This window comes from Pinus tabuliformis, chromosome 7 (assembly GCF_031772625.1).
Source record: "Pinus tabuliformis cultivar Carrire ecotype Pingquan chromosome 7, CPIR1, whole genome shotgun sequence".
Classification (NCBI taxonomy): Eukaryota; Viridiplantae; Streptophyta; class Pinopsida; order Pinales; family Pinaceae; genus Pinus; species Pinus tabuliformis.
Window position 1 is genome coordinate 63284761 of NC_142293.1, and position 22305 is coordinate 63307065.

Below are 22305 nucleotides of genomic sequence, written 5' to 3' on the forward strand. Positions count from 1 at the left end.
TTTTAATAAAACTGTCTCCAAGTGGAATTTCCCAAAACGATTTCTGGGTATTATGGAATAAATGTGTCCAAGCCTCCCTGCAAATTTTGAGAGTTAGAGCACATTCAATGCTACCAAAAATCAACACTCCCTCTTAGCGAGGAATGTGCTCTAGCAATGCACCCTGCTGAAGCATCACCCTGTTCTGTAACATCTCCTTCTGTGTTGCTGATGTCTGACATTACTGCCCAACAACTATTGCGCAAATGTTGTGTCTATAGTGTTGCTGACCCTGTCACTACCAACACTGCATCTGTACTGTAACTTTCTGCCACTACAACTGAGAAACCATCTATTTTTCTGCTACTGAAATGAATTCTCACCATACCCATCTGCTCCCTGAACTGGATGAACTTAGCTCTTCCTAGAGCTTTTGTGAGTACGTCTGCTACCTGATTTCCTGTGGAGACATACTGCAACTGTACTGCCCCACGCTGAACACAATCTCTGATAAAGTGACATCTGATATCAATGTGTTTCGACCGATCATGAAATACTAGATTCTTAGAGAGTTTAATACAACTCTGATTATCACAGAAAATACTGGTCACCTCCATCCTTTTCTTGAACAAACTCACAAGCAGTTTTCTAAGCCATATAGCTTCGCACGTAGTTGTGCTGGCCGCCATATATTCTACTTCTGCTGAGCTTAGAGCTACCGACTTCTGCTTCTTGTTGCACCAAGAGATCATTCCTGATCCAACACTGAAGCAATACCCGGAGGTACTTTTCCGGTCTACTGAACTACCTGCCCAATCTGCATCTGTGAATCCATTCAATCTGACGTCATCTTCTTGGGTGTATTTCAACCCATATCCGACTGTTCCACGCACATATCTAAGAATGTGCCTAGCTGCTGCCCAATGCACCCTTTTCAGTTCCACCATGAACTGACTAAGGGTATTGACAGCAAAACAAATGGCTGGCCTAGTATTGACCAGATACATGAGCTACCCAATGAGTTGTTTGTACAAGATGGGGCCCACTTCCTTGTCTCCTGATGCATCTATTTTCTTCCAATTGGTGATCATGGGCGTAGCCATGGGCCGACAATCCTGCATTCTGAATCTCTGTAGCATATCTTCCTTGTCCAAGGAAGATCTCCCCATCCTTCTGCCACACTTCCAACCCTAGAAAATAATGCATCAACCCCATATCCTTCATGTCAAATTTTGCTTCAAGATTCTTCTTGCAGTCCTTTATGAGCCTAGATGACCCTGTTAGAAACAAGTCATCCACATATAATACCAGAATAAGTGGCTCATTCTCCACCATTAGATAGTAGAGATTGGGATCAGCATCACTCTTGACGAATCCCAACTGCTGCAAGTAACTATCAATCCGACCATACCATGCTCTGGGTGCCTGCTTGAGCCCATATAGGGCTTTCTTTAACTTACATACATGAGTTCTCTTCTCATGAGTTTCGAAGCCTTCGGGCTATTCTATATACACCTCTTCTTCTATCACCATGTTCAAGAATGTTGTCTTGACATCCATCTAGTGAATCTCCCATCCCATTTGAGTTGCTAGGGATATAACATATCTGATAGAGGTATATCTGGCTACTGGGGCGAAGGTCTCTTCATAGTCTATTCCTTCTTTTTGTGCATACCCCTTTGCTACGAACCTAGCCTTGTACTTCTCTATACTGCCATCTGTAGCATACTTGATTTTGTAGATCCATCTTGATCCTACAATTAATCTATCCTCTGGCCTAGGTACCACTTCCCAGACATCATTTGTCATGATAGAACTATACTCTTCTACCATGGCATCCACCCATACTTGGTGTTGTATGGCTTCCTGAAAGCTAGAGGGTTCTTCAACCTGTGCTACCAAGGCTTGGTACCTGTCAAACTATCTACGCTACCTCTTCTCGATTCTAGGAGCTCCGACAAACTCCTCTGCGTCCCTCAATGTCTGTCGTACTTCTCTACTGGTTTTGCCACTGGTGGTGGGAGGCTTGATCAAATCCCCCTCCTGTTCCTGTCGTTCCACCTGCTGAGAACTACTTGGATTTCCTTCTTCTAAGGAAATATTGGTACTAGTCACTGTGCTAGTTCCAGGTGTCTTTCCTCCTTGCTGCCCCTGCTGCTGCTGGACTAAAGGAATATCTACTAACTGATCTTCTGCTGGCATCTCTCGGGATTTCCTAAAGGCTCTATCCTCCATGAACTTCGCATCCCGTCTTACTACAATCTTCGTGTTGCTAGGAATGTAGATTTTGTATGCCTTCAAGGTCTCGCCATATTCTACGAGGTACCCCTTTTCTATAGTCTAATCTAGTTTACTACGCTTCTCGTCTGGATGACAATATGCCACATTTCCGAATATTCTGAGATGACTAACTTTCAGCTTCTTCCCTGTGAGGACACCTTCAAGCGTCTTCTTCCCCAAAGTTCTGTGGGGAGTTCTATTCTAGATATACACCGGTGTGTTGCAAGCTTATGCCCATAAGAATCTAGGCAAATCCTAATCATACAACATAGCCTTTGTCGCCCCAACAATAGTTCTATTCTTACGCTCTGCTACTCCATTCTACTCCGGATTATATGGAGTTGTCCATTCTCTTTTGATGCCCTCTTTTGGGCAGAAATCCGTGAAGTCTTTGTCCGTATATTCTCCACCATTATCTAAACGCAATACCTTTATCTTTTTTCCTGTCATGTTCTCAACGAGAGCCTTAAACTCTCTAAATCGATCAAAAACCTTATCCTTGGTCTTTAAGAAATAGATCCAGGTTTTTATAGAGTGATCATCAATAAAGGTGACGAAGTATTCGCCATCACTAAGAACTCTTATGAACATTGGACGACAGATATATGAGTGTATTAATCCCAATACACCCTCTGCACTATTTTTACTCCTGGAAAAACTGCTTTAGCATACTTCCCTAGTACGCATCCTCTGCATATATCATCATGCTCAGTACTAAGAACTGGAACTCCTATAACAGTCTCTCTGAGCATCCTCAGTGCTCCATGGTGTAAGTGTCCCATTCGCCTGTGCCATAGCTCATTCAATTCCTTTTCACCATTAAGATTGTTGCCTATTAGTGCCATTGGAGACTCGAGCTGCAACCTATACAGTTTGTTGCTTCGAGCTCCAATTTGTCTCTTCTTCTTCCAGCTTGGATGTTTGACATATACTTTCTTTCCAATGAAGTATACATCGTATCCCTTGTCTTGTAACTGGGACACTGAAATCAAATTCATTCCTAACCCGGGCACATGCAAAACATTAGTGGCTCGGATGTTGGTTCCTACTTCTATCTGAAATGCTATGGTGCCTCTCCCTACTGGAGTACACTTCGTTCTGTTTCCCATAGTAATCTGGAAGTCCATTTTCTCTTCTTGATAGCTCGAGAAATATTCTCGTACTCCAGTCATATGGGCTGAAGCCCCACTATCAATGTACCAAACATCTGTTGATGTTGAACTTGCCAAGCATGTGAATTCTTCTTCTAATCTAAAAGATAATCCAGAGACATCTTAATTTTCCATCCTTCTTTGTGCTATTTTCCTATCGATTTCTAAAGCTTTTCTGCCCTAGCAACTACTACAAAAATATTTGTCTCCCTGCTGAAAATTTTCTCTACAAGGAAAAATATGTTGTTCCCTTGTGCCTCTGGTAAGCTTCAATCTGGAGATCAAATTTCTCTGTCAACTCACTCAAAGAAATCGATTTCTCCTCAAAACTTCGTCCTCCTTGGCCTTCGAACTACGTTGCCTTTGGGGTTTTGAATTGTTGCCTCTATAGTAATTTCAAAATCCTTTCCTCTGCTTCTGAGCTCTTCTGCTTATGATCTGTGCTCTGATACCGTGTGAAAATTTCTAGATAGAAATCCAACTGCAGTGACTAATATTATTTCTTCTACTTATTAATTCAGAAATAAGTTATTCACAGTGTTTCTACGGCAAATATCGAAATAAATTCTACTGTAGCCTTCACAATTAAAATACTGCGGAAAATAAATGCAAGGAAAAATACTAGCACAAGTATAATCACAATGGACGTTATTTTGGACAATTGACCCCAGAAAAACCCAATGCGAGAAAACCAGTGCAGCAGATGAGGGTCTCTTTATTAATCTTCAGTAAAAATCTCATGTACAAGATACAACCAGCAAAATAGAAGAGGAATCTCTATGAGAAATTTACTGACAATTCTCTCACACTTCCCGGCAAGATTCTAATCCAAGAGAGGACCTGTTGCCCCCTCTGCGTCAGCTTCTACTTGAGGACTGCGGAGTCCTAGCGTCAACCTCTGCGTTGTCCCTCTGCGTCACAGCCTATGCGATGTCCCTTCTCTGCTTTGCGTCTTTTTCTCTTGCACTCTCGACTAATGCCGCTACCCTCTCTCTCCTCCTCACCTGCAACTCTCCCTCTGAATCAATTTCCTCTTGCCAAACTTCGACCAGTGAGAAAATCGATTTTACTCGGGTAACTGAGTATCTACCTGGTGTGTCTTCCAAATGCCCATCGAAGTCCTTCTTATAATCCTCCAGTTGAGAACCAACGGCCCAGATTAGATTCTAATCAATGGCTTAGATCATTTGGACTCGATCTTCGTCTTCTTCTAGAAGTTTCACCCACAGTTAGATTAATACCCTTTAATTATTTTAATTTCCTAAGTTTAGACTTAGGGTCCCATTAAAAATAATTAATTATTTTAATAAAATTGTCTTCGGGTGGAATTTCCCAAAACAATTTTTGGGTATTGTGAAATACATGTGTCCAAGCCTCCCTGCAAATTTTGAGACCTAGAGCACATCCAATGCTACCAGAAATCAATATTTGGAAGATCGAAGTTTTCTTGTTGATGTTGTAGCCAGTTGTTGCATGTTGTTGCTGCCAAATCAAAGTATAGGTCGAAGTTGTTGTTGCTGGATGTTGTTGCCTCTAGAAGTTGTATTGGGCCAAGATCGAAGTTTCTAAGAGAAGATCAAAGTATTCCAGTGAAGATCGAAGTCTCCAAGGCAAGGTCGAAGTTGTTGGGTCGAAGAAAGTGTTGCCACTGTTGTTGTTGTTGCCAGGTCAAGTAGGATCATCTGCAAGAGAAGAGGAAGGTTGACTTGGTGTGGAGGAAAGTTTGTGTCAAGGTCAAGAGTCTTGGAATATCTCCGGAAAACTATTGAAGGAAGAATTATTGACTGGGTTTTCCCCTAGAGAGGGGTTTTGCCCTGGCTATGAGCCTACATCTGGTGTCCATTGTTTTATGTGCTATTGCTTTGGTAATTGCTTGATGAACTAAAAGAAAGAAGATATAAAGAAACCTAATAAGAAGTCAAGAACATCACAAGTAATTATCAAGTATAAGAAAATCTTTCTACCTTTCTGATTTTCTAACAAGAAGCAGCAAACTTGTTCTTTGGACAGGTTTGGGTGCACTTTGGGATACCAGGGAGCATCATTTCAGATAGGGATACAAGATTTCTCAGTGCATTTTGAACTACATTGTGGGAAAACATGGCCACAAAGTTGAAGAGATCTACAACATTTCATCCACAGATAGATGGACAGGCAGAAGTAGTCAACAGGACTTTGGTGCAGCTTCTGAGGGGATACAATCAGAAGCATCTGAACTCCTGGGATGAAAATCTGGTATATATACAACATTCTTACAACAGAGCAATCCATACTTCTACATGGAATTCCCCATTTGGGACTTGTTTTGGATATTTTCCACCTTCACCTTTGGATATTGCATATGGGCAACAAGGAGTGAGGGAAGATCTTACAGGAGATGCTTTGAGGTCTGAAAAATTTATAGAGAAGATCAGGCAAATCCATCTACAGGTACAAGAAACACTGCAGAGTCACAAGAGAATTATAAGGTCAAGCATGATCAACACAGAACAGAGAATTCATTCAAGGTGGGAGACAGAGTATGGTTACGGTTGAACAAGGAGAGGCTGCAGGGGCCTAGTAAGAAAATCAAGGCTCTGAGGTATGGTCCCTTTGACATATTGGAAAGGGTTGGTGATAATGCCTATTGACTAAGTTTACCACCATATTACTTAGTTGTGAATGTAGAGAATTTGAAACTCTATGAGCCTTCCATGCTATATCAGGAAGAGAAACAGGTCCTACTTTCTGTAGAGGATTTGACACCAGATGCTCAGGCAGAGTTGACAAAAGATACAGTTTTGCAAGAGGTCCAGAACTACAATACAGGGGCAACATAACCTTTGGCAGATTGGATTGAAGGGACAACTTCCAGGCAAAGCTAAATGGTACACCAGAGAGGTGGAGGAAAAATTTCGTCACCTCATTCAATAGAAGTTTTTAGGGACCAAAAGCCTCCCAAAATGGGGAGGTGTGATCCGGATTGGATCATTATATTGTCTTTCATCCATATTGATCCATTTGGAGTGGAAAACGTGGAGGAATCAACTCACGGGACTGTTTTTACCGACGAGACCTAGTTTGGCAAAACGAGGTCTGAAACCTTCCGGGAGAGTTTTGAGGCATCAAACGACGTCTTTTGGGGGTAAAACTTTGTCACATTAGCGCAGCACCATTTCATGTTATTCTACACACAGAGATATTTCCAACAGAGCAAGAAGCGCGTCAATTGTAGTCTGTATGCAAAAGTTATGCCACTCAAAAGTTGACCTTCTTGTTTTCACACCTATAGTTCGGGAGAATGCCACGTCAGCCCCCATTATTCATGGAAAAGGGGTTAGCCACGTGATTATGATGTAAAAAGACTCTAGAATAGTTTATATTGTAACTTTAGTTAAGAGTTGATGTAGTCAAACTTAACCACTAGTAGGCTATCGTGTTGTGTTATAACTAGGCCACTAGGAGGAAGAGGCATCCGATTCTTTTGAGAGCATTTTGTTCCATAGCTGAGAAAAGATGGCCAGGAGAGATAGGAGGTAGAGCACACACAGAGGATATGTGCATTGTAGTAGCCCACGGACCACAGGCATTACGTCTTTGTACCTGCAGCCATATTTCCAGACAAAGAAAGAGCAAAGCGGTCTCACCTTTCAACTAGGTTTTTCTCCCAAAAGAGTTTCCTAGAGAGCATATCTTGTGTCTTATGTGTGTGTGTGAGATTATTTTGTCCTTCTCTACTTTTCTACATAATTTCCATTCACATGCATGCACTAATTATAGTTGAATCTACAGATCTAGAATTTTAATAAAAACTTCAATAGTGTAACGTGTTTTAATATATTATTATTAGATCGGTTGTGACGAACTATCCAGTGAAATATCCATGGCAGTTTACGGATCATCACCCCCTTGCATTTCAACTAATAAATCAACCAAATATGCTACTCCTCTCATATTCCTCCCATACACAACCTTGAAAGGCAAAACTCTTGTCACCTATTCATAGAGTTGTTATATTCAAACTCTACCTACATCAAAACCAAATCCCACTATTTCGGCTTGTCTCCAACTATGGACTAATCAACTAGTATATAACCAAAGTTGCATGATACAGGGAAACTGATAGGTTAAAAATCCTAGTAATTTTGAAATTTTCTCTAGAAATCAAGGAGATGTTTGCAACAAATGAGGAGAAATGTTAAGTGATAATGTGTGAAAATGAATCCTACATGACCCCTATTCATACTAGTCGAGCAGTCTTCATTGAGGTTGGCCATGTAATCTATTATAGAGCAGCCTATACCTAGTTTAATGTTGGCCTGCACCTTGTGCTCCTATAGGTAGGCCTATATCACACATTATATTTAAGTCAGTCATTTTTTAGCATACAAAATTATCTTCCTTTTCTATTAATTTAGGTTACCATTTACTAAATTAAGGACGAATAAGGCTATTTTGTCTTTACAAGAATCCTCTTATTTAGGGTTGTAATGTTTTTCTTCTTTGTTGTAAGGGGCTCTTACACACAAAAGTTGTTCACCGGTAGCTATTTTATGATAGAATGAAATGACATGAGTTATCTTTTGGGTACAACAGGGATGTTGATGAATATGTGAGGTTAACCATTGGAGCAAAGACTCTTCAGACTTGGTGGGAAATATAGGTATTTCGATTTTCTATAGGTACATGAATTTCCCAATGCATAAACAATGATGGCTTTCACACACATATGTTTCCTTGCATAACCATGAACACATGGTACTCTATAATGCCAATATATTGCCTTAAGAGTTTTAGGTGTGAGAAAGGGTGTCTGTATTACAGATATAAGATAAAGAATTTTCCCACTAGAAGACAAAAGAGTAGTGAAGTTACATTTGTAGATGGTGAATTCCTGATGCAAAACGAAGCTAGCAGTAGAATGGCATAGTCATAACAGCTTGTCCTTGAAAAAATTGCTCCCACTGTAATGAGGGTCGTTTCATGCCTCTACCTAATTTACATTTGTGGATGATGAATTCCCGATGCAAAAAGAACCTAGCAATGTAATGGCATAGTCATAACATCTTGTCCTCAAAAGAAATTGTTCCCATTGAAATGAGAATTTCTTTTGTGCCTATCTTTTGTTCTGTCCTTTGATTGTAAATATAAGTTATAACACACATTTTTCAACTAAAATTAAGGTTGTTTTGTGCTCAACGAGAATATGTTAACCCTGCCTAATTAATCATTATTCTTTCAAAGGCTATAAATGATAGTTGTGACAACTACACAAGCTAAGTATTTCGTTCAAGTAAATAAACCATTTGGATTTTATTCTTAACATTCTGAAGCTTAATTTAATCTTCTCAATCAATATGATTGTAGATAAGCTGATGCCCTGGCATCTTTCTAGCTCCTTTAGGCTTTTATCCTTTATGATCACTTTAAACTAGTATAAAATTTCAAGAAAATTGAAACATAATCTCATATTTCAAATACTGTGAGCATCAGTTTGATTCAAAGAATGAATCAAAGGATCATATCTGTCACAGCTGTGCTTCCTGCATGTTATTTGTTTTCGGGATCTTCAAACAGGATTCAGCAAGTGCACGTGCACACAAGTATGTAAGAAAGTATTATATGTATTTACACACAAAAAATTTAAGCTGAAACAAAGCATTGTCTCCAAATCCCCAGGTCCTCTTCTTCAAACATTGATGAAGAATTTCTTAAAAAAGGCCCATCAGAGAATCAGTGAAGTAAACGAAGATTAAAGATTTGCATGTAAGCTACTCTAGAAGCCTTTTTACATCAGGAAGTATACTCACGAGAAAAAATATCAGAACCAAATGTAAACAGTAAAAGAGTGTGCTTTAATCTCACCTAAACAGTTCAACCCTATTTCCACCAAATCGAAGATCCTCAACAGTAGCATTACCCATACCAATGGCAACAGTGTCGAATCCACATCTAGAACATGGTGGTTGATTGACCCACCTAAAGCATCAGAATATGTGAGAATAAGATTATGTACATGTGTTAATCCTAAAAATAGAAAAATAAATATATAAAAATAAATCCGATATTAATGTTGTTTCATTCACAAATTCTATAAGTCTGAAGAAATTAATTTAACTTCATACATGTAATGCATGCTACCCTACAGTCTTTCATCAAACAACAAACCTTCAGGATAATACTAATTGATTTTCATTATATATCTAAGACGGTGGAAGGGCCGATAAGGCCAAAAAGAATGCTTGAGGCATTTACGGGTATAATCTTATCTTTTACTAATAAAATTACGGACTTTATTCCTTGGAGAAAACAAAATATCTAAGACAATAGAAAAATTATCGGAAATATCAGAAATAAGAATAGAAGAGTACATCTTTCACTAGTAGACATGCTTCCAGAAACTAAGCATTTAGAATTTCATATTGGCCTCAACAAGCCACTTGGGGATTTCTTGTGTTCTCTATATCCCAACTTTTGATGCATGAGTAATTTTGGACTTTTCCATGCAATTTCTGTTAACTTTTAAATACCAAATCTGATCTATTTCACACAACAATTATTCTATACCCAAAAAAATATTTAACCAGTAAATCAATCTTTTGAACTGCTGAAAATAAACAAACTCGTATTTTTAACTTTTCACAATAAATTTGCAGTTAAAAACTCTCACAAACAGCACATAAATCTGCCCAATCAAATTTTCCTTCACATTAATTTTTCTAGAAAATTTCAGGCCTTGACTCATGTTGGACACCTAATCCGTAAGTTGGCAGGTAAAAATTCCAACAGTCATTGGAGTCCAAACAACCTCTTGGAAGATGAAAACCAGGGGTCATAAAACAAATGTATTTATATGTGAATCTTGTGAATAATATTGCATTCCACGATTTATCTAATTTGTTCTTTACATTGTGTGAGTTTAACATGGTATCAGAGCACTCTAATGCTGTCTACTGCTCATAACACAGTCCAAATCAGCAAGGTCACTCTCACAGACATTAGAACATGTTTGCAAGATACACAGGAAATGACCGAGTTTCTGCAACTCAAATCTCAGCTACAGCAAGATGAGTCACAACAGAAGAGTCATCACTCTCAACTAATTTTTGTTCAGAACAACTCCCTTTTTGAGTCTGAAGTTGACTCCCATCAGCAGTCAGAGATTGATCAAATCAGTGACGTTAAGATTGATTCACATCAAGTGCCAAATTCAAGAGCAGATTTGTATAAAGATGCAGAGGTTCAGGTTGCACTTCCCAAGCCCATCATCAGACCTTTGGAAGAACTTATCAACAACCAAAGCAGAACTGGTCTTGGATATGACAAGGATGTTTCCTTTCACACTCTAGACTACTCCAAATCCATCAAGTTTCAAAATGTTGGGTTTCTTCAAGACGGTTCATCTTCCCCTGTTCCTACTCTTCCACAGCCACTAAGTCAGAGTGTGAGATGCCAACACTGTGATCGAGTTGGCCATGTGAAAGATCAGTGTTTTGATCTTCACCCTTGTGAGCATTGTTGTAAGCACACTCATCGTTCAAATAGATTTTCCAAAAACAAACCTCTTGCAAGAACGAAGATTCACCTTGGATGGATTGCTTCTTGGCAATGGGCTTCAACAGCCAAGAAGATATTTTGATCATACTTCAGAGTCCATTCTCGAGTATTGACACATCTTGGAGTTGAGATTTCTTCATCTTCTCAACTTATAGCTGACAAGGGGGGAGTTGATGGTCAGTTACCAGATTCGAAGCCAAATCAAGCAAGTTTGAGCCACAGCGTGAACCAAAGCCAGTTTCCTGAGCTTAGAGCTAGAGTCAGCCATACCCAGATTCAAAGTTGTAGCCAAAGACCGTGATGTTCCATGAACATGCTTTTGTTTGGTGGCTTTCCCTAAACCACCTCCTGCAGAAGTTTGTGGTCATTTATAAACCATTATCAAGGAACACTTCCACTAGCAGAAGATAGCTTCTAGCCAGATTCGGCACTGTTACAAGAACAACAACAAACTTTAGTTCCAAAGTTGGTGGTCAACCTTAAGGCTTAAACCACCATTGGTTGAGACCTCGAGTTCTCCCACTTAATTGGGTTTGTGATCTTCCTTAAACTACCACCTGCAAAAGTTTGTGATCATCTATAATTATAAACCATTATCAGGGAGTGTTGAAAAGTGTAGCTTGGTTCGGTCTTCATAATGGCATGTGTACTTGTGATTTTATGTAGTTGATGTAAAGAAGAAAAATAAAATTATTATTGTAATGCTTGTCTCATGGGTTTCATGAACAAGGAATTTTATTTTCAGTAATGGCTCCCATTGTGAGCCCTTAGGATTGATCATAAAGTCAAAGAGAGTCAATGTCATGTATTGAAGGACCCTTCTTGGGCATGTTACATTTGTATATGAGTCAATGAAAGTGTCAAATAGCCCTCCAAGACCAAGCTCAAGAAACTCCTTCAAGTCGGCCTCAAATAATAATGAATTTGCTCCTAAAGTCATGTCGGCTCACCCTCAGTTCAAGTCGGCTTATTATGGAGGCTCCAACGACTATAAATAGGGCAGCTCGGCCTCATTTCAGTCACAAGCAATTCGGTCAAGGTCTGAAGTAGTAAGAAGTGCGAAAGTCACCAAGAAAGAAGCCTCATAACCAGCGAGAAGAAGGAAGGAAGAGAAAAGTTCTTTGGATCTATTTTTAGGGCTGTTTTACTGTCACACGTGCGAAGGAGAGAAGCATCATCTGCTACAGGAAAGGCCGAAAATATTGCAGACCTCTAAGGAAACTGAATTCAGGAATTAGTCAAATCAAAAGATAGTCGAGTTGAAGGAAGAAAGTCTCCTTCTAGAGCGAGGAAGATAAAGGGTCAAAGTTGGTCAAACACGTGTGCTAGGGTTTCTAAAATAGAGACAAGGAGTGCAGTGCTGAACCAAGGACCAAAAATATGAAGTATAGCCGAAGTACAAAGAAGACAAGCAGTTGGATCAAGTGTTGATTGTGAAAATTCCACAACAGAAACCCCTGCTGCAGCAACCGATGATATTACTCCTATTTGTTAAATTCCTTTAAACAAATCACTTGCAGTTTTCAACGAAAAATATCGTAATACATACACTGTAGCCTCACTTAATTAAATTATAAGCGGAAACAAAACACTGAGCAAGAAAGAAAATACAACACAATAGACACCGTTATTTTTGGACAAATGTCCCCAGAAAAACCCAATGCGGGAAAAACGGTGGAGCAATTCTAAGGGTTTATTATTATTAAGCAGTAGCAAATTCTGAATACATCTCTGAATACCTCTCAGGTTATTCAGCTACAGAGAGAGAAATACTGGCAGGAAGAATTGTGAGATTACCTCACACTATCACTGGAAATCATGGCTGATACAACCCCAAAATGATTGCCCCTGGCTTTTCTGGCTGTCTCTGCGCAGTATCTGCATCAGCCCAGTGTCAAGCTCTCTGGGGATAGCGTCAATCCTCTGGCTAGTCGATTTGTTGCCCAAGAAATTCGATTTCTGCCTCCCAGTCTCACACCCCAGCTCCCGGCTTCTGAAACTCGAATTCCCTTTGCAAATTTCGGACTCCCTCTTGGCTTTTGCGTTGCCCCTCTATGACTCTGCGTCAACCCCTCTGGCTCAGTGTTGCCACTGCTAGATTACTCTCTGCCTCTCTCTACTGATGATACTCTGGCTAAGAAAATCTCTCTCTGGAGGCTATCCCTGCCCCTCAACTGCAAGAAATCTCCTCAATCGAATTTCCTCCTAAGAACTTCTCACTTCAGAAATTCGATCTCTTGATCTCTCGGTGTGTTTTCCAAATGACCCTCAAGCCCCTTCTTATATCTTTCTGTTGGACAACCAACGGCCTAGATTAACTCCTAATCAAAGGCTCAAATCATTTTGTTTGATCTTCGTCTTCTTCTAGAAGTTACACCCACAATTAGATTAATACCCATTAATATTTTTAATTTCCTAAGTTTAGACTTAGGGTCCCATTAAAAAATATTAATTATTTTAATAAAATCGTCTTTGGGTGGAATTTCCCAAAACACTTTCTGGGTTCTTTGGAACACATGTGCCCAAGCCTCCCTACAAAATTTGAGGCCTAGAGCAAATCCAATGCTACCTGAAGTCAACATTGATTTAGGCACAAAAGAGAAGCAGTGAAAGGGAACTTGTGTCTTGGTCTTGGAGTGGCAAATAGGTCAAGGGTTTTGGTCGTGGTATTCGCCAATTAAAGTCTCTATAAGAAGAAGAATTTGTTTGGGTTTTCTGTGAAATTTCGGAAACCCGAATCCTATTGCAGCAACTCGAAATAATTCTCCTAATTGTTAAATTAATTTTTAACAATTTATTTACTATTTGCTACAGCACATACTGAATCAATCAAACTGCAACCTACACAAATAAACTGCGAAAGAAATAAACACTGCAAGAAATACTAGCACACACACATAAAATAACACGATTATTTTTGGACCAATGTCCCCGGAAAAACCCAACTTGGGAAAATCGGTGCAGCAGCTGAGGGTTTTATTATTATGCAGCAGTGAAATAATCTGAGTACAACTGGATGTCGAAACTGGCAATCCTACAGAGAAATACTGGCAAGAAAAATCTAGTGAGGAGAAATTCCTCACTCCACAAGCAAATCCCGACATTGACCTCAGCTCAAATTGAGCCATCCAAACTGCCTCTACGCAATCACTGCATCACCCTAGTGCAGTTGCTGCTGCTCTCAGCTTGGAACAACTTCTCCTCAAGTCGTTTAACCAGTTGTTGTCTGGGAAAACATCTCTCCTAGCCTCTGGAACCTCTGCCCAGCTTCTGGCACTGAAATTCTACTTCTCCCCAGCAATTCGACTTTGCCTCTAGAGGCTACTGTGTTGCTCAGCGTAGACTCTCTGTGACTTCTCTGCCTCTCTGTAAATGCACTCACCGGATCAGGAAATCTTCCTCCGATTTCTCTAGTTCTCTCTCCGGCAACTGAATGTTGCTACTCAGGAAATCGATCTGCTCATTAAATTGAACTGCTCAAGTGATTTCTCCAAGCCCATCGACTTCTTCTTATAATCCTTTGTTGAGACTTCAATGGCCAAGATTAGATCTTAATCGATGGCTAGGATTAACTTGAAGTCGATCCGTGTGAGTTTCTAGAACATTCACACCTTATCTTAATTAATTATGATTAATTAGTCATATTCCCTAAGTTTAGACTTAGGAAATATTTTAAAAACGACTAATAATCTAATTAAGTCATTTCTAGGTGGAATTTCAAGTAATGATTTCTGAGTTTTGGAGATCTCGTGTATTCTAGTCTCTCCACAAAATTTCAAAACTAGAACACATTCGATGCTACAAAAACTAACACTCCCTCTTAGCAAAGAATGTGTTCTAGTGTTGCTGATCATTTCCTATCACGTTGTTGATGTCTGGTTGTTGCTACCCACCAACTAGTGCGCAACTCTAATATGTGTTGCATCAGTGTTGTTGTTGACCCTACAAAACTGTTGCCAACAATGCATCTGCACTGCAACTCCCTCTCCATCTACTACTGCTACTACTGCAACATCTGCAACTGAAAAGTATCCTAAATATTGAATCAACTGTGATCAGTATGATACATCCGTCACCCAAGTCTTCGGTTGCTGCAAGTATCTGCGCTGTCACTGAGGCATCTGCTTTGCTGCTAACTCTGTACTGTGCCACTCCGCACTGCGCTACCCAGTATCTGACTACAACTAAACTCTGCATCTGTCACTCTGACATCTGACTGCATCTATTGCCACTAATATATCCTGCTACAAAATACTATGGGCCCCGTAGCAAGGTATTGATTCAAGAGGTGGACCTCCTCAAGAATCCTGCCCATCTGTAGCACTCTGAGGCTATGGCACCAAGTCACCCCACTTGAATCCTAGGGGTATGTCAGCAAACATGGCGAAGCCTTCCTCCATCCTGGAGGAAAGCCTATCAATCTTTGTTGATGTTGCCTGCTGGTCTTGCTTCTCCTCCTTGTCCTTCTTTCTAAGAGGACATTGGGTGCTATAGTGACCAAGTTAACCAAATTTGAAGCCCTTGACCTTCGACAAGCCCTTCTTCTTCTTTCGTTGCTCCCCCTGTCCCTGACTAGGACCCTTTGATGTGAGGGCCACATTCTCCTTCTTCACCTGCTTCGATCCGCTGTTGCTACCACTAAAGGAGCTCTTCAATAGAGCTTGTCTCAACTCCTCTTGTTGCAAATCGGCCCACATCTTGTCCCAACTTGGCAAGGTTTCTCTACCCAAGATACTTTGGACAAATACCTGCCACTCCTCTGAGACACTGTTGAGTGTCAATCGTACTAGTTCTATGGGTTGAGGCGCTGCCCCAACAGCTAACAACTAGTCCCGAATCTCCTGAATCCTGGTGAGGAAGGGGTCTATGCATTCCCCTTTCTGCATCCTAGTGCATCTCAGCTTCTCCTCCAAGTACATCTTCCGTTGCTCGAAAGTTCCCTGGTACAGCGTGGAAAGTGTATCCCACAGCTTTTTGGTCATTCCCTTGACCGCTATGTGTGATACAACATGATCCTGGACACCATCTAGGATCAATCTCTTCACCCTCGTCATCTCCTTGTGGTATTCCTTCAACAAAACTATATCCATGGGGGTGGCTACCACTACATCGATATATGGCTTCAGGCCATATTCATCTAGAAGGAAGGACATCCTTGCCTTCCAGATGACAAAGTTGGAAGCACCATCCAACCTGTCCCGATCTCGTAGTCCAGCAGTGGCCATCTTAGATGATGTCGTAAACCTCCTGTTCCCTTCTGCTCAGCTGCTGCTAGGCTATTCGCACTCCCTTCTGGAGTGAGAAAAACTGCTTACAACGACTACTAATCTACAAAGGAATTCGAACTTCTTGAAACTAGAAGTTCCCTTAGGACAATTTTCCCTCAGTGTGTGCTCTTCTTCCTCCTGATGCTAGTTCTGCTCTAGTAACTGCTGCAAAATTGTTGCGTCCAGCTAGAGATCTGCTCAGCGAAAAATACTAGTTGGTCCCTCTGCCTCTGTAAAAATTCGATCTGGAGAGATCAAATTTTTTTGTCCCTCCCTAAAAAAAAAATGATTTCTTCTTAAGAATTCGACCTCTTGGCTAAGGTGACTGAGCTGCCTCTGGGGTTTCGAATTGCTGCCCCTCAATGAACAGGGAAACTCCCTCTTCGCTACTGAGCACTCCGGCTGATCATCTGTGCTCTGATACCATGTGAAAAATTGGTCACCCGATTCCTATTGCAGCAACTAGAAATAATTCTCCTAATTGTTGAATTAATTTTTAACAATTTATTTACTGTTTGCTACAGCAAATACTAAATCAATCACACTGCAACCTACACAAATAAACTGTGGAAGAAATAAACACTGGAAGAAATACTAGCACGCACACACATAAAATAACACAGTTATTTTTGGACCAATGTCCCTGGAAAAACCCAACTTGGGAAAATTGGTGCAGCAACTGAGGGTTTTATTATTATGCAGCAATGAAATAATCTGAGTACAACTGGATGCCGAAACTGGCAATCCTACAGAGAAAAATTGCCAAGAAAAATCTAGTGAGGATAAATTCCTCACTCCACAAGCAAATCCCGGCACTAACCTCAGTGTTAGTTTTTGGTAGCATCGGAAGTGCTCTAGCCTTGAAAATTGGTGGAGAGGCTAAGGCACATGAGATCTAAAGAACCCGGAAACTGTTTGGTGAAATTCCACCCGGATTGTATTTTATTAAATAATTTATATTTTTAATGGAGTTCATAAGTCTAAACTTAGGAAAATTAAAATATTAATGGGTATTAATCAAAATATGGGTGAGAATGATCTAGAAGGCGGATCAAGTCATATTTTAATCTTAGCCATTGATTAGAGATTTAATCTCGGTCGTTGAAAACTCAACAGGAAAAGTATAAAATGGAAGCTTGGGGTTCATTTGGAAACACACTGAGAGATTGAGGAAATCAATTTTCTAAGGTGACAAGTTCTCAAGAGGAAAATTGATTGGGGAGATCTTGCAGTTGAGGAGCAAAGAGAATCCGGGAGGACTTTCCGAAAAATACAGAACAGAGGCGAAGAGAGCTTGCAAAGAAGTAGCACAGTAGCCGAGAGAACTGACGTTGGGCCAGTCTGGGCCCACGCAATCCTTGACGCAGAGCCAGAAGGGCCAGCACAGAGCAGAAAAGTTGTCTATCACGCAGAATCCAGAATTGTTGAAACAGCCGAAACTGTCAGGAACTGTCGGAACTGCTAGAACTGTCGGGAACTGCCGGAACTGTCAGGAATTGCCAGAACAGCAGGGAGAGCTGACGCAGAGGGCGGAGAAGGTGTCGCAGGGCTGACGTAGAGCCAACACAGAAATAGTTGGGGTTAGCCAGTCTTGTGTCGGATCAGCGGGAATTCTACCGAGTGAAGTGAGGTAAAACTCACTCAGATTTTCCGCCAGTATTTTCTCTATAAAGGAGATGAGCATCCTAGATTGTATTCAGATATTTACTGCCAATAATAAGAATCCTCAGATCTACTGCACCGGTTTTCCTACATTGGGTTTTTCTAGGGACGATTGTCCAAAAACAAGTGTGTCAATGAGATTGCTCATAGGTTGATGTTTCTCTTGTCGTTTAATTTTCAGTTCTAGTTTGTGAAGTCTGCAACTGAATTTATTTTGGTATTTACTGAAGTATTGTTAAATAACTTATCATAAATAAGTAGGAGAAATAAATCAATTATTACAGCAAACTTTCACACTAGGCTCAAATTGAGTTGTCCAAACTACCTCTGCGCATTCACTACGTCACCCTAATGCAGTTGTTGTTGCTCTTAGCTTGGAACAACTTCTCCTCAAGCCGTTTGACCAGTTGTTGTCTAGGAAAACATCTCTCCTGGCCTCTGGAACTCATGCCCAGCTTCTGGCACTGAAACTCTGCTTCCCCCAACAATTCGACTTTGCCTCTAGAGGTTATCGTGTTGCTCTACATCAACCTCTTTGTGGCTTCTCTGCCACTCAGCAAATGCACTCACTGGATAAGGAAATCTTCCTCTAGATTCACTGTCCCTGCCCTTCTCTCACTGCTTCGATTTCTCTGGCTCTCTCTCCGGCAACTGAATGTTGCTACTCAAGAAATCGATCTGCTCATGAAATTGAATTGCTCAAGTGATTTCCCCAAGCCCCATCAACTTCTTCTTATAATCCTCTATTGAGATTTCAACAACCAAGATGAGATCTTAATCGATGGCTAGGATTAAATTGAAGTCGATCCATGTGAGTTTTTAGACTATTCACACCTTAACTTAATTAATTCTGATTAATTATTCATATTCCCTAAAGTTTAGACTTAGGAAATATTTTAAAAAACAACTAATAATCTAATTAATTCATTTCTATGTGGAATTTCCAGAAACGATTCTTGGATTTTGGAGATCTCATGCATTCTAGCCTCTCCACAAAATTTCAAGGCTAGAACACATCTAATGCTACAAAAAACTAACATTTTCCTCTCAAGTGAGAGAGGTTTTGGCCCTGGTTGATAGCCTATATTTTGTGTCTCTTTATGGTTTATGCATTGGTCATTGTTTGATGAAGAACAATATAATAACATAAGTAATAGAAGATCCTAATCTAAGAAGTAAAAAGCATTCACAAGCAGTTATATAAAGAAGAGAAATCATTTAATAGCTACGCCCTAGATTTCTCAACATGGTTTCAAAGCTAAGGTGACTAAATCAAGCAAGGGCATCTTATCAAGGGACACTCAAGGATCAAATCTCAAGGAAGGTATCAAAGCAAAGATTATCTTGAAGTCAAGATCTACAAAGGAAGCATTATAACCCTAAATCATAGAAGAAGGCTACAAAGAAATTTTGGAACCCTCAAGCCATCTCAAGAGACCTCAAAAACCCTAATCAAGTTAAAGGACGCTTACATCAAGCAAGACCAAGAATGTTGTCATCGAGATTCTAAGGCGATCTCTCTCTCGTTGAAGCAAGAAGGCATCATCAAGAAGTCATCATTGATCTTCATCAACAAAGACTCCACCATCAAAGGATCCAAAGGGATCTCCCCCTTTGTGGGATCAAGGATCATTCTTGAAGAAAACTACCTTTATTAAGGAAAAAATTTCTATATTCTATATCATCATCAACATCAAGGAAGAAGCAAGAAGAAGGAGCATCCTGTGAAAATTCCTAAGTCGGAATCCCTACTACAACAAACTGATGTTACTTCTCCTACTGGTTTAAATCATGCAAGTTATTTACTATCTTCTACTGTAAATATCGAAGCAAATACAGTTGCAACATTCACTTAATTAATATATATACAGAAACAAAATACTGTGCAAGAAAGAAAAATACAACACATAGGACACAGTTATTTTTGGACAAATAGTCCTCGGAAAAACCCAATGCGGGAAAACTAGTGCAGCAGCTCTAAGGATTTATTATTATGCAGGAAAAATTCTAAGTACAATTCTAGGATGCTCAACTAGCAATCCAATACAGAGAGAATACTGAACAAAAGACTGGTGAAATGATCTCACCCTGTCACTAGAGAATCAGTGACTGATCCTTCTGCTCTGGAGGCTCTACATCACCCTCTGTGTGGCCTCTGCGCAGAACTACGTCAACCTGGGCAGCTTCTGCGTCACCCCTCCTGGGTATTACGCTGCCTCTCCTCTGGATCCTTTGCTGGCTGAGAAATCGACCTTCTGCCTCCTAGACTCACACCCTGGCTTCCGATAACTGAATTTCGACTTCCCTCAATAGGAACTCGACTTCCCCTCAATGACTACGTTGCCTTTGCGTCAGCACTGCGTAGGCTAGCGTCAGCCTTCCTCTAGACATCTTTATTTTCTCTCTCTGCATGGTACTCTCCGGAAATTCCTTTTCCCGGATACTCACTGCCCCTCTGTTGCAAGATCTCCAAAATCGATTTTCCTCCTGAGATCTTCTCATTTCAGAAAATCGATTTTCTCAATCTCTCTGTGTTTTCCAAATGACCCTCAAGCCCCTTCTTATATCTTCATGTTAGACAACCAATGGCCTAGATTAACATATAATCAAAAGCTCGGATCGTTTTGACTTGATCCATGGCTTTTTCTAGAAGTTTCACCCCTGATTAGATTAATACCCATTAACATTTTAATTTTCCTAAGTTTGGACTTAGGAACCCCATTAAAAATATTAATTATTTTAATAAAATCACTTCTGGGTGGAATTCCCAACACGCTTTCTGGGTTCTTTGGAATACCTGTGTCTAAGCCTCCTTGCAAAATTTGAAGCTTAAAGCACATCCGATGCTACCCCAAATCAACACTCCCTCTTAGAGAGGAATGTGCTCTAGCAGTACACTGCCTCTCTGCATATTGCTCTGACTCTTAAGCATCTTCTCTACGATGTTGATATCTGACGTATTGTCCACCAACCACTGCGCTATTGTTGCCACTATATTGCTACCTTTGACACTGCCACTGCCAATGCTACATTTGTACTGCAGCTCCCTCTCAAATGATGCATCTTTTATGCTGCTAGCACTGCCACTGCTAACACTGCATCCGTACTGCAACTTAGTTGCTGAGAGAAGCAACTGAAAACATCCAAAACTGGACAAGTATCCAGTGGCTACTCCTTGGTGCTGACATCCTGACTACTGCTAGTCCCATTCTGCCTCTGAAGCCATTGCGTTGTTGAAGCTCTACACTGTGCCTCCTTGCATTGTTGCCTCTCTGCTCTGCGCTGCTCAGTCTCTAGCTCTCCTAGCCACTGCATCTATCGAATCAACACTCCATGGCACCAACTGAAACTCCACCATCCCGCTACTCCTGATCATGGGCTCCCGTAGCAAGGTGATGATCCAAGAGGTGGGCTCCTCAAGGATCCTGCCCATCTGTAGTCCTCCTGACTACAGCTCTATATCAGCCCACCTCCCTCCTGGAGGTATCTCAGCTGTCATGGCGAACTCCTCATCGATCTTCGCGGCTACAACCTTGGGATCATGCTTCTCATCCTTGTCCTTTTTCTTCAAAGGACACTAGGATGCATAGTGGCCCATCTCGCCACATCTAAAGCACTTCACCTTGGAGACGTCCTTCTTTCGTCTCTGTTGCCCCTGCTGTCCCTTCGATGCAAGGGCTGTGTTATCCTCTTCCTCCACTTTGGGCTTCGACCCACTGTTGCTCCCGTCAAGTTTTACCTTGAGCAGATCTCTCCTTAGCTCTTCTTGTTTCAGAGTTGCCCACATCTCGTCCCAATTTGACAATGTTGCTTTGCCCAGGATACTCTAGAAAAAGATCTGTCAATCATCTGAGACGGAATTTAGAGCTAGTCTCACTAACTCTGAGCCTTGAGGTTATGTCCCGCAGCTGACGGCTCATCACGGGTCTCCTTCAATTTTGTGAGGAATGGATCCACACGTTCTCCCTTCTGCATTTGAGCAGATCTCAACTTTTGTTCCAAGTACATCTTCCGCTACTCGGAAGATCCCTGATACAATGTGGCCAAGGCATCCCACATCTCCTTAGCGGTCCATTTGCTTACAACATGGCACACCACGTGATCCTTGACTCCATCCAAGATCATCCTTTTCGCCTTAGCCATCTCAGCTCTGTACTTCTTTAGCGGATCTGCATCCACCGGGACAGCTACCACATTATCAACATACGTCTTGAGGGCATGCTCATCTAGCAAGAAGGTCATTCTAGCCTTCCAGATAGCATACTTAGAAGCTTCGTCCAATCTGTCATGGTCCCTCAAGCCACTGGTTGCCATCTCCTCCGAAAAATGTCAAACAACTACCTCTTTCTCCCTACTCCGTAGCTCCTACGCTGACTTACGCACTCCCTGATGGAGTTGGTAAGTTGTTGCTCAGCAATTGAGAAATGTTG

General features: G+C 40.9%; 1 protein-coding gene across 1 annotated transcript in view; it reads right to left on the minus strand.

The window, feature by feature from the left end:
• The window catches only part of LOC149245217 (peptide-N(4)-(N-acetyl-beta-glucosaminyl)asparagine amidase-like), a 226844-nt gene that overhangs the window by 55350 nt on the left and 149189 nt on the right, over window positions 1-22305 (minus strand). The window contains exon 7 of the mRNA XM_089455548.1: window positions 9255-9368. Within this exon, the coding sequence (XP_089311674.1) occupies window positions 9255-9368 (114 nt within the window). The remainder of the gene's footprint in view (window positions 1-9254; window positions 9369-22305) is intronic.